At 43.6% G+C, this 12,409-nt stretch overlaps 1 protein-coding gene across 10 annotated transcripts in view; it reads left to right on the forward strand.

The window, feature by feature from the left end:
• FUBP3 (far upstream element binding protein 3) overlaps positions 1-12,409 on the forward strand; it is a 42,514-nt gene that overhangs the window by 24,099 nt on the left and 6,006 nt on the right. For all 10 annotated transcript variants that reach the window (XR_003252907.1, XR_003252910.1, XR_003252906.1 and 7 more), the window contains 7 exons: positions 1,211-1,315; positions 1,712-1,814; positions 2,511-2,611; positions 3,956-4,097; positions 8,885-9,045; positions 9,885-9,958; positions 10,450-10,526. Coding sequence is in view for 4 of the 10 variants with exons in the window: in XM_026062127.1 (XP_025917912.1) it covers positions 1,211-1,315; positions 1,712-1,814; positions 2,511-2,611; positions 3,956-4,097; positions 8,885-9,045; positions 9,885-9,958; positions 10,450-10,526 (763 nt within the window). In the remaining 6 variants the exon portion in view is untranslated. The remainder of the gene's footprint in view (positions 1-1,210; positions 1,316-1,711; positions 1,815-2,510; positions 2,612-3,955; positions 4,098-8,884; positions 9,046-9,884; positions 9,959-10,449; positions 10,527-12,409) is intronic.

Here is a 12,409-nt window from a genome sequence, read left to right on the forward strand (position 1 = left end):
TTCAAACCACTTAGTGGAACAGGGCTTTTAGGTTTGAGAGATAATTTTCAAAATTCTTATATTTATCATTGTAAGAGTATAGATATGTAAAAAGAAGTTTAATGGCAATCTTGCTACTTTTAACCAAATCATGTTCCAAGTGCTGCTGCTTTCCAGATGGCTGTTTCTTCTGCCTTGCAAGATTTGCTGTTGTCACATCTTCCGTGCCATATATCATGTCAATCAATCATGGAGGCATTGCAGGCTGGAAGATCTCTGAGGCTCTTTCCTAAGTTCAACGCACTTAAAAAGCTCAATGAATCCTTGGTTCTGGTGGGATTCTCTGGGTGCTGCAACAGTGTTTCTTAAGTATCTCAAATTGCTATGAAATCTCTCCATTGCCCTTATTTCTGTCTTGGCATCTCTGAAACTTCTTGAGTTGTTTACTTCTGTAATAAATACCAAGAATGCATGAAAAATATAAAATGTGAAAGGAGTCAGATTCACCAGTGTCTCTCAAACTTGCAAAAAGAACTGAAGTGTCAAAAGCTTGACTGGTAATATACAGAAACAAAGGCTTGGGTTTCAACATGTGGGCCTTTTTCTTGTTTTTTAAATGGTGACTGCTGTTGGCTTATATCCAAGGTACACTTTTACTAGCTGGGCTACATGCAAGCTTGTGAAAGGCCTTGAGGGATGCAAGGAGGTAGGAAGAGTAATCATTTGTCTCAAAATATCTTGCTGGATTGCTGCAGGCTTGGGCTTACCTTTCTGAATGTCAATAAGCTCATTACTGCCCACCTGCCTTCTTGGTTCATGTTCTCTACCTCTTGGTGGACATGTTCTCTGCTCTGCTACTACAGCTTCTACCATATTGTTGGTTTCAATTCTATCCAGCAGAAAAGGGCCTTCCACTTCCTTCCTTGAAAAGAAAAGAACGATGTTCTTATTTTTAAAAGCAAAAGGGCCTGTCCGTTTGGAAAGACTGAAATAAATTGCACACAGGAAACTGCCACCTCGCTCACTTGGCAGACTTTGTCAGACATGGAAGATGCCATCGAGAACAGATCTCCACTCCCTGTGGTTTAAAAAAATTCCAAATCGGACTATTTGCATTAAGCAGACAGAAGTTATTCTGCCTGAAGGCTAACCATTAGCTATTACTGAGGCCCTGAACTGGGATGGCAAGCAGAATAATTYTAAGCTAACTGTAACTTCTTTCCCCATGTAGCAAGCAAGGGAAATGGTACTGGAGATCATCCGAGAGAAAGATCAGGCAGACTTCCGAGGCGTACGCAATGATTTCAGTTCTAGAATGGGAGGAGGCAGCATAGAGGTATGTTTTCTTCATGAGTTACTGTGCTAACCTCCCTGTGGGATGGGCAGTGGGGGGAAATCACCAAATTTCACGTGTAACCTATGTGCTTATTTTTAAATGCATTGTGTTCTGTTGCCAGAAGAGTCTGTCTGGCTGTAAAGAAGAGGAGTTCTTATGGACTCCAAGATGACACTTTTTTAATTGTCTTTTGGAAGCAGCATTCTTGTAGTGCAGAGTTCATTCAGTGGGGAAAGGAATTTGTGACCATGTGTTTGTTTTTCTTAAGGGATGTGGTTCTGTAGCCTGGAGCTGCTTAACATGGCCTGTCCTTGTAGCTAAGTGCATCTCCTTGTAAAATCAGAGTAATTCAGTCTAGTTCTCTGAGCTTTCATACTGCTTTGCCTTTCCCATCAGGTCTCTGTGCCCAGGTTTGCTGTTGGAATTGTGATAGGAAGAAATGGAGAAATGATCAAAAAGATTCAAAATGATGCTGGAGTTAGGATTCAATTTAAACCAGGTTTGTGTTAGGATGGAGAGCCATTACTTTCTGACCAGTGTTCCAATTTGGGATTGGTAAAGCAAATCCATTCTGAGGTTACAGCAGCTAGGCTTTCTTAATTTAAAGGTGCATTGTGTCTCTTTCTAAAAACTATTTAAACACGCTGCTTCCTCATGCACTTTCTGTTTTTCAGAGAGTAAGATTATATACACCTCATTTGCAAACGTTAGATGTCACAACAGTAATGTCTTAACTGGTAACTATATGAATAAACAAAAAAAAAAAGAAAAAAGAAACTGGGTTATTAAAAAAAAAAAAAAAAACTTTTTTTTTTTGCTAAAGATATTTCCTTCAGGACATTAAAGCCTTTGGGGATCAGGAGTTGATTAATTCTAAGTAACTTTCTCTGGGTCCTTGGCTGTCTGATCACCTATCAAAGCTGCCTTTGTCCTCTTAAGATTATATCAATCTCCTTCATGGCTTTTTGACATTCGAAAGTGTTGCTTTTTGAATGCTGTCCCTACTGCAAATGTGGTTTTGGGTTTTGTCTTTTTTCAGTAGGTGGAAGAGGGACTGAAGGTGGAGGGAAGAGAGGTCTCAGGGTAGATACGTTATGTGAAAATGCTGCTAGCAGTGACAGTGCTAGAAGGAAGCTTTTGCTGGTGGGTGGATGTTTTCTCATTTTAATTTAGTCTTTGCTACCTCTCTTCACAGATGATGGGATTAGTCCCGAAAGAGTCGCGCAGGTCATGGGTCTTCCCGATAGGTGTCAACACGCAGCACACATCATCAATGAGCTTATTCTCACGGCRCAGGTGGGTTCTGGAGGCTCTTGGGAGGCTCTCATGTGCTTATATGAGAATGTAGTCTCTGTGCATATGGCAATGTGGATGGATGCCACCATGTAAAGAAGAATAGTGGTGTTAAATTTTCCCTCCAGCAGGCCATACATGTCGCTGCCCCGGACAGAGCTGCTAGGTTTGCTTTTTAATGTGATATGGACTGATTGAGCTATGGAAGGTCTCCTCAGGCAGTAGTATAAGGTGTCATTGTGGCTCCACGTTTTCCCCCATGTTGAGTTATTGTTTTTGAGCTTTTTGGAAATGGTGACCTTGTGGAATGGAGTCCAGCATGAGACAGTTTCTGGAGGCTGTATTCAACATGGCTGAGTAATGTTCAGGGCAGCAGAGCATTAATTAACAGTGCTCAGACAGTGCCTCCCCTGCCACYGCTTCGGACCCCAACTAGTGGATGTTACTTCATGTACACATCCTTAGGTGGCTCAGAATGGCCTCCAGTCTTCTACTCTAGTGCTGGGGGAGGCAGGGGAGGGCAAAGAACGTTCAAGTGTATGGTTAGTGTGCTCTGAAACAAACACCAACATATTGTATTGTTCAAGGGTAAGAAGTATGAAGATGAGTGAAATAGTAGGGCAGATTCATGAAGGAGGTTGTGTATCCCCCTTTATTAGGGGTGGTAAAGATGTTAGAGAGCACTCCAGGCCAGATACTTGGGCCTAACTTGTCCTTGAAGGGTAAGTCTTGGTAGTTCTTTTTGCCCCGAGATCTGGTTTGAATACTTGATTACGTAAATCTTTTAGCCATCCACTTAAATTCCCAGGCCTCTCATGGTGGCCTCTGACAGCCCATGGCCTTTGCTTTTGGAGAAATCAGTTATCCAAAATAGGTGTGCCCTTTAAGTGTCTTTGAACTTAAAAGTTCCCTTTGGAAGTTTTGGAAAATGTATATTTCAACTAAGCAGTTCCAGCAGTTCTTTAAAGAATGATACTTGAAAGGGTTTGAAAGCTAACTTCTGTGTGTGTCAGTTCCAAGATCTACTGGTTGCTCTAAGGAAATCCCCCATCACAAACTAAAAGTCCTTTTAGTAGCTGATGCTTGTTCATAGGTTTATTTGAGCAGGTATCAAGGCATGCATTTAGAAAATATAAATATCTTCCTGAGTCAGGAAGGCAGCTGTAACCTACGTTAATGACATTTCTTTAAACTGCTTCAAAATCTTGAATGTGGAACTGAAGTCCAAGAATATCTTAATTTAGCACCATTGATTATAATGCAGTTCAACTTACCTTGCTCTTTTTTGTTTTTAATGTACATTGGGGCCAGGAAGAAAACACTGATACAAATTCTTTGTCTTCCAAGGAACGAGATGGCTTTGGAAGTTTGGCTGTCACCCGAGGAAGAGGTCGTGGCCGTGGGGACTGGAGCGTTGGAACACCTGGGGGCATGCAGGAAATAACCTACACAGTGCCAGCTGATAAGTGTGGCCTTGTTATAGGCAAAGGTAGGTCCCAGTGACACAAAATGCCCCAGCTTGCAGCCTTTCTCTCTCAGGATGGTCGCATTCTTGCTCCCTGACAGCGGGGCTTTGGAGTTTTCCATAAGTACAGGTATTTAGTGGCCAGTGAATGCAGTATAGGAATAAGCTAGAAACGCTTGTGGTTGTTTGCTTTGTGATGCTCTCACTCCTCATAATTGTACTCTCCAGGCCCTTGTTCACAGTAAGTAAGGGAGGCTCTTCATGCAGAGCTGTCAAGTAAAGTTGTTATAACAAGCAGCTGGCTGAGAAAAGGCCAGGTCGTTTGTGGCTCCTTTTTATAGGGAATTGGTTTAAAGGACAGTTTATCAGGGGCAAGCAGAACAGTCATTTTGTAGTGCTGGATTTGTGTGAGTGCTATGTGATAAAATGGAAGGTCTCTGATTGTGGCAATAACCGTAGATACTTGCAGCTACATAACTGAAGTGTCTGATGAATGAAATGAAGTGGTGAGATTTGTGCGTATCTGAGCCTGTCATGCAACAGGCTGGTGCCCCTGCCTGCCTTGTGCACCTCATTTTGCTCAGACCTAATGTTCCCTGCCATGGAGGCCCCTTTGCTGCCTTAGCCATTGAATCCTGCCATGGAGATGGACAAGGAACTGTCTGGCCTTTCTCTCAAGAGCCAGCACACTCCCAGGACAGTGCTGAAACCAAGGCATCAGCATCAGTCTCAATTTGTCATAGAGCATGAGCTACACATCAGGTAAGGGCAGTACTTGCATTAGAATGAGGAATTGGAGAGTCTGAATTGTTGCGATGCTTCTGAATTAATACACTGCCGTATCAAAGGAGTTGTGTTTTATTTTTGTCTGCCTATTTCAGAAAGAATGGCATATGCTTAAACCAGTATTTAAGTAGTCACAGTTGGCTTTTAGTGTCAGCAAAGGTGAGGTGAACAGAATAGGAACAAATTAGCTACAGTGGTAGAGGAGGCAGAGACTTGAGGGCATTGTGCCATGTTTCAGTGACATTTAGTTTCCTGCCRTCCTGTTGGGCAGGAGTAAGCTTGCAATGGAACATGTTATAGCCTCTTCCCCCTGCTGCACAACCCTGCTGCATCTCACTTGTTCTCATCCCTGTGCCTGGGCCCTCATGACATCCCAAACTGCTGCCTTATTGGATGATGTGGAAAGAAGCCTGGGAAGAAGGCACGTCAGGAGTGCCTGCAATCAGTTTAAGATGTTGCTTTTGCCAAAATCTGTTCACAAGCCTGAAGACATTTTTCATATTGTGTTTGAAAACAACAACAACCTGCTCTCCCCATTATGTAAAAATTGCAGGGCGATTGTGCTTGATCTCAGTGAACAGTCCAGTTGGGCAAAGATCAAGCAAGGCAAATTTTAAGCCTGCAAGTGAATTATATGTATGGAAAAATCAAATTATAATGAAACTTTATTGCTATATCCATTAGTCATCCTTAATAAAAGATCAGAAAAGGTCACTTGTTGTTCAGCAGTGCGCTGAAGTGGAGCATTTGTGACTACAGAGAGCACTGCATGCTGAAAAGATAAATGCAGGTAGTGGAGCTGGATGGCCTCACATTCGAGTACGAGGCCTGGCACAGACTTGTTGTGGGGGTGCAGGGGAGCTTTTTACCTTTGCTTCCACAGCAGCAGAACAGCTTCTTATCCGGCCAGATCAGAAGTTCTCTGGAGTGACTAATTGCTAGTTGTATGGTGATTTGAATGCTTGTAGCCTTGTAATATCACCTTGCAGTCACTGTTCTTACAGTGCCTATGCTCTTAGTCTGTTGCAGCGTGCATTTTTGTCGTGTGAGTGGTGGCTGTAGCATTGACTTCTGGGGTCTGGACCAGGATGGCAAGTACCACACTTCCATATATTAATGCAAGGCACTGATGCCTGATTCTTCTCTCTTTCTCTACCACTGCCTCTGAGACAGTATAGGTGAGAGGGGATATTAACTTTGGGTTTGGGGGGGGGGGGGATGTTGTTTCTGTTTTTAAGTTTCCAGTCCCCCCACCCTTCAGTTTCTGAGCAGTTTCCAGCTGTTGATGTTTTTGCTTTTGTTTTTTCCCTGTGAGACAGAGCTTTGCCGTTACCCTTCTGTGTAAAATCTGGCCGAGTCCTCTGGGCACACATACCCTGGTCTCCATATTTAGCACCCAAGCCATGAGTGTCGCRGGCACCCTGGCACAGAGTAGTGGATGTGGCCAGGTAACTGCTGTTGTGCTTCCTGCTCCTTGTCACTACTCTAGAAGTAGGGAAAAGGAGGAGAGGGAGAAGTTCGTCCCAGCTCCAGCTCTGTAGTACGTAATACAGAAGATCCAGGTCTCTTTCCTTGTGAGCATCTCTTGTCAGATTTTGAAGTGTCAGCCTTTATGAGCTGATGAGGAGTACTTGGTTCCCTGGAAATTGTGTGTGTAGCTCTTTCCTCTAGAGGGTGGGTAGGTGCAGCTTTTCTTTTCTCAAAGACTCTGAGGAAGGGTGGAGACAAGAGCCATACACATGTCAAACGCTTTCTCTGTTTGGTGGCGCTTGGAAACAGACCGCAGCCTCTCTGGGCCCCCGCTGGATTTCCATGATAAATACGGCAATATTGACAGATAACGTGGCTGGCCTGGCTCTTGTCAGCTCTGCCTTTTAGCAGGTTTGATTAATTGCTTTACGATTTCACGTCCAGCTGGGGGGCCACTCTTGGATCACTTCTGCCCCCCATCAGGTAGAAGAATGGAGCAGGCTGCTGAATGCGGCTATAGACAGCCACCATGTGCCGAGCGGGTCACCTCATTATGAGAGAAGGTGAACTCCTTCCGGCACCGTGCAGCATCGTGCTGGCTGCGTCACTTCATTTGCATGCTCCAGAGGCTGAATTAGGATAGTTTGGATGGGAGGGAGCACTTTGGCATGTACCAGACAGGAGGATAAGGAGAAAAAGGGCAGACTCCTGGTAAAAGAAGGTAGATGCATGCAGTCCTCAGACCAAACTTGGAGAGCAAACTAACTTGATCCTGCAATATGGCCTAGGAAGGAGCTGGTGTGGAAACAGCCCCACAATTACCAACTCAGTGCTGAATGCTAAGTGTGGAGATTGTTTGAAAACTATAATCTCTTGAATTCCAGTTTGAGAATGCTTCAAACTTTAATCCCCTTGTGGAAGGAGAAACTTAGTCTGAGGTGAGAGTATCGACCTATGTTTATGGCACCCAGCGAGAAAGTCCTCCTACTCCTACATGTTTCAAAGTGGCTGAAAGGGTCCTGGGGTTTTCATTAATCCGATGAAGTGGCTATCAACTCAGATCTCTCCCCAATTTGTAAAAGCAGGGCTTGATACAAATCTGCATCTAACAAGCATTAAATGTAATGAAACTTCTTGGTTTTGAAAATTGCATCTTACAGTTTTCCCATGCATTATCGAAAATGAGCAACTTGTCTCTTGGCTGCACAGTGCAATCCCTGTTGTCTGCCCAGAGATGTGACATGGTTATTCTTTGTTAAATGCATCTTCTAAAATTCATCTAGAAAGAGTTAATTGCCCTTGGGCAACTTTTCCTTCTCCCTTCCCCAAAAAGGCTTTAAAATGTTAAAAAGGTCATGAGTCCATTACAATGAAATGAACAAGTGTCTACAACATCCACAGTTTGTTTTGAAGTTGTGCTGCATGTATAGAGCTGGAAATGCCAGCAAAATTGATGAGATTATTTTGGGGTATCCTTTTAATTAAAACAAAACAAAACAAATCTTTGGTTAGTTTGCTTTGCTCTCTTTCCTGCTTGCAGTATTTCTTTTTGGCTAGTGGTTTCATCCAGGTTTGTGATTTAAAAGTTGTAAAACCCCTTCTTTCCCCACACCCTGTAATTTCTCCAGTTGAGTGGAGCCGATCTGTAAGTTGTGTGAGATTCCAAAAGAAGAATTGAACCATTGTAACATTGGCTGAAGCTTTTGTTAAGCAAATTTCATTAAGAGGCTGGGACCTAACAGGTTTTCAGGAAATCAAATCCACTTTGGCTAGCCCTGCTGCATCCTACTTGAAGCACTCCTGTGCTCCAGTGTATCCAGATGGCAGACTAGCCAGATATGTTCACTACATGCACAACTAACTCTGAAATAATGGAAGACGGCTTGGAATCCTGCACCGCTCCTGTTGCGTGAAGGGTTGCTTATATTGCATTGTGAATAGGAAATGCGGTAAGCTGAGGTTTCTTTAAGGGAACAAGCATTGAACAGTACGTGGTTGTGAGAAAGCTTAAGCTTTGTTTTTATGCTATAAGGTATGTGGCTGGTGACTTTTTGCCGTTGTGGAATGAAAGGTCTAGCAACAGCAACAAGTCTCATGGCAGAAGGAAAAAGCGTGTTTCAGTTGCAGATGACTCTTTTCTTGAGGAATATGAATAGGTGTTCAAAAGCACTGGAGTTAGGGGGGATCCAGTCAGCACAGTTCTTGCCTCTAATTTGTCACAAAGCATATCTCTGCCATCATGCATCTTTTTAGGAACCTAGCAATGTGCACGCAAGGGGTCTGTGCATGTTCTTAAAACGGCATCATCCATGACCCTAGAAAGGGTTGCAACTCAGAGTTTCAGATCATGCTTATGAGGCAGTTGGAAGAAGTGGTGTGAGCCAAGGTACTGGAGCTTCCTGCAGTGTTGACAACCCCAGCCTACCTTCCTTGAGGTAGGCAGAAGGTATCTGAAACTATATGCTCATTACCAGAACCTGACTTTGATGTTAGTTATGCTTTATTGAAAGAGATGCTGAACGTCCCTTCTTATGTCTTGGTTTTCTTTTCCTCAGGTGGTGAGAACATCAAGAGCATAAATCAACAGTCAGGAGCTCATGTGGAGCTCCAGAGAAACCCACCTCCAAACACAGACCCTGGTGTACGAATATTCACAATCAGAGGAGTTCCCCAGCAGATTGAACTCGCTAGACATCTCATAGATGAGAAAGTTGGTGTAAGTTCCCTCTCTGTTGATGTTAGTCTCCTTTAGAAGTGGCGTTCTTACTCATAGGTACTGTAGGCCTGGACTTAAAGCATGGCACAGAATACACATGCTTACATTATTTACCTTCAAAACCATTTGCCTGTTAGCAGCCGTTCTGAACTTTGGCCCTCCAGCATCCATTAGATTAGTCTTTGCTGTGGTCCCAGAAGCATCAGACTGTTTGCTGACGTAATCAAGTGTAGTGTGCAGCTGTATGAGGGAGAAGAAAAGCTTTAATAAGATATCAGAATGCTGTCAAATGAGATTTTGGAGGGAAGACAGTGGTGTTACTGCTTGAGAATGACACAATCCTGGCACCATCACCCTGAAAGTAACACTAAATTCCTTGCTCCAGTAAATCCAGGATGACTTTTATCTTCCACTTAATGCAGTGCTGTGATATTGAAGATTAATAATGTCAGGATGGAATACTGCTGAAGGGGGAGACTTGGGTAAAGGATGGTGAGGAAAATACTGAACCGAGGCATGGTAAAACTGAAAAGCAACTTGTATGCTGAATTACCTGAGAAGAGAAAGCTTGATACCAAACCCAGGATCCAAGCTATTTGGAGCAAAACTTCAACTGTGCCAYGTCCCATTAACTCTTCTGTGGGCTGGGCAAAGTTGCTTTTGAAGCTAAGTGTGCTGACAGTCCTGAGAACTCTTGTCCTTAGAAAACTGGTCACTTCCAGGAGCTGGGATTTATTGGAACATGTCCCAGGCTGTCTTCTCCCTTTCTTATCGCTTATATTAGCTGCCCCCACCCTTGGCTTATACCTGGCTTTAAATGTCTGTGGATTCTGTAACAGGGTACCAGCATGGGTGGACCTGGAGGATTTGGTCAAAGTCCATTCAGCCAAGCACCTGCTACACCTCATCAAAAGTAAGCTTCTCTGTCTCTTTGGGATGGGCTGCGGGGAAATGCTGGGAGCTATAAGAGCATTCAGAGAAGAGTGGAGGGCTCTGAAGGGGTATAAGTGGAGCCTTATGATTAAGCTTTCAGAAGCTTTTAAGCTTGAGTACATAAAGGATTTTAGATATTAAATTGTTAAAAAAAAAAAAAAAAAAAAGTAGGAACTGGCATCTCCAAAATTCCTGTCCCTATTGCAGTGAGAGCATGGAAAGAAGTCTGAATTGCATACATCACAAGGAGTGCTGTTGAGCATGATGTGTCCAGATTCTGGTTTCAAGAAGACAAACAGCAGCACAGTTAGCATTCACACCTACACAGTGTTTCGTGTTGTTCCTGTGTTCACCTGTTTGCTCATCAATTTCTGACTATAAGGAATAATTTCATTTCTGTGGCTGACTTCGTGCATGTGGCCTGTTACGTATTTTATTGTCTACTTCAGTATGCCTTTTTGTCCTCTGTAGTGGTCCTCAGGCGTTCATGACGCAGGGTTGGGGCAGTACCTACCAGACGTGGCAGCAGCCTGGACAGCAAGTCCCAAGTAAGTGTTTAAGCCCTGGGTTTGAGAAGGGTTGGTGTTCTCTGCTCAATCTCTGCTTCGTACCCACAAAACACAGGTACTCCCCTGAGACCACTTGTGTGAAAACAGCAGAAGCAGCTCCTGAGCAAAGGAGGTGGATGCCAGTGTGCTCTGGTATATGAGTTCAGAATAAGCCAAAGTCCATTGAAAACTGCCTGTAACCCTTTTTGTGCACTTAACTGCTTGTATCTGCTCTCTTTGTGTAGAAACTTGGCCCTTTCAGTCATTCCTCTCTTTCATAACAAAATCCTTTCTGCCTCAGGCTCTCTCCCTCCAGGGTTTTCCAGGCAAGCACTCGCCAACCCCACTTCCCTCTAACAGGCACACCATGTCTGGTGGTGATTCCTCCCCACCTCTCTGTTCCTGACCTTATCAATTCTTGTTGCTATATACATGTCCCTTATGAGCTCTTCTCACTGTTCAGCTCCCAGTCTGATGGAAAGACTGGGAAGTAGGGGCAGAAAATGGAGAAGGGGATAGCTTTGGCTCTTATCCAGATTTGTCCTCACTAACTCTAATAGTGTCCCCTTATCTCCTTTTGGGAGTTGATGAAAACTGATCAGCGTGCATAGTGCTAACCACTGGGAATGAAGCCAACAGGATAACTGGCTTTCAGATAAATAAAGAAGTAGCAGCGCACACATGTCATGGGTTCAAAAGCTGAACCCAGATCACCCCTGGTGCTGGGGCTTCCCCTTCAGGCTGCTGGCATTAAGTCAGGCTGACTTTCATTCTTCAGGGTTTGAAGTGTCACTCCCTCCCAAAATCCTGATCTAGTAAAATTCAGCATGTTGGAATGGGGAGTTCCCCTTTTCAGGATAACTGAAGTTATAGGTGCAAGTAACACTGGTAGCAGCAGCATCCTGTCTGCTTTGAGCAGTCGGAGCAAGGGTTTGCCAAAACAAAGCAGGTTTCCAGTCTGCTTGGTAATCTCAAAGTTCATGTGACAGAAAAGGTAGTAGTGTCCAAGAGACATTTTTCTATCACAATTTTTCAGGTAGTAAATACTTTTTAGTGGCCTGGTTTTGTGAAAACTAAATCTAAGCACCACAAAGGGGAGGTTAATTTTAAAGAGTTTTAATGACAGGTGCCTTTAAGTGCTAAGGTTGGTTTAGCAATACAGTAGATTATTAATTCCAGTATAAATTCCCACTGTTTGAGGTGCCTGAGACAAAGGGAGCACTGGGGGAGCAATGCCTGCAATTGCACTTGTGATTCCCTGTGACACCAATCGCATTTTAACGTTTATGAAATGGTGCATATCAGAAAACTGGAAGTCCTCAACTTTTGCACATTGTTTTCCATTGATCTGCAGAGATTTGTAGAAGGTCAGTATCTGCAGAGTTTCAAGACAGCAAAATGCAACAGTGGACTCAAAAGGACACTTTTATAGAGGAGTTAAATAATATGGTACTGAAGAGGATTATTTCCCATTAGCTTGTTTTACAAGAAAATTGTTATTCAAATTCTTTTCTGTGCACTCCCAAGAGCACTGGCCTTTTGTAGGCTTTGSGAAGCAGGCTCTTTCCTGCACAAGGAGAGCAGTTGGTGCAGCAGGGAAAGCTCTAGAAAAAAGGTAGTGTTTCTAGAATGAAAATGATTCTCCTGTCCAGCCAGCTGCCACCCCTCTGCCATTGTAGACTGTATTTTTTTGTCTTCATATAAAGCCTTTGTTGAATAAATGCTTATGAAATGTGCTTTGCTGTTTGCCTTGAGAGATGTCTTTGCAACTCACCTTAATAACTTGTCCTCTTCTTCCTCACCTCTCCTAAACATCCTCTTACCCTGCCCACCAGCCACTGGGGAAAATCTCCCTTACTGTAACATGTCCCAGACTCAAACCT

The sequence above is a fragment of the Apteryx rowi genome, unplaced genomic scaffold (assembly GCF_003343035.1).
Source record: "Apteryx rowi isolate R43461 unplaced genomic scaffold, aptRow1 scaffold_19, whole genome shotgun sequence".
Taxonomy (NCBI): domain Eukaryota; kingdom Metazoa; phylum Chordata; class Aves; order Apterygiformes; family Apterygidae; genus Apteryx; species Apteryx rowi.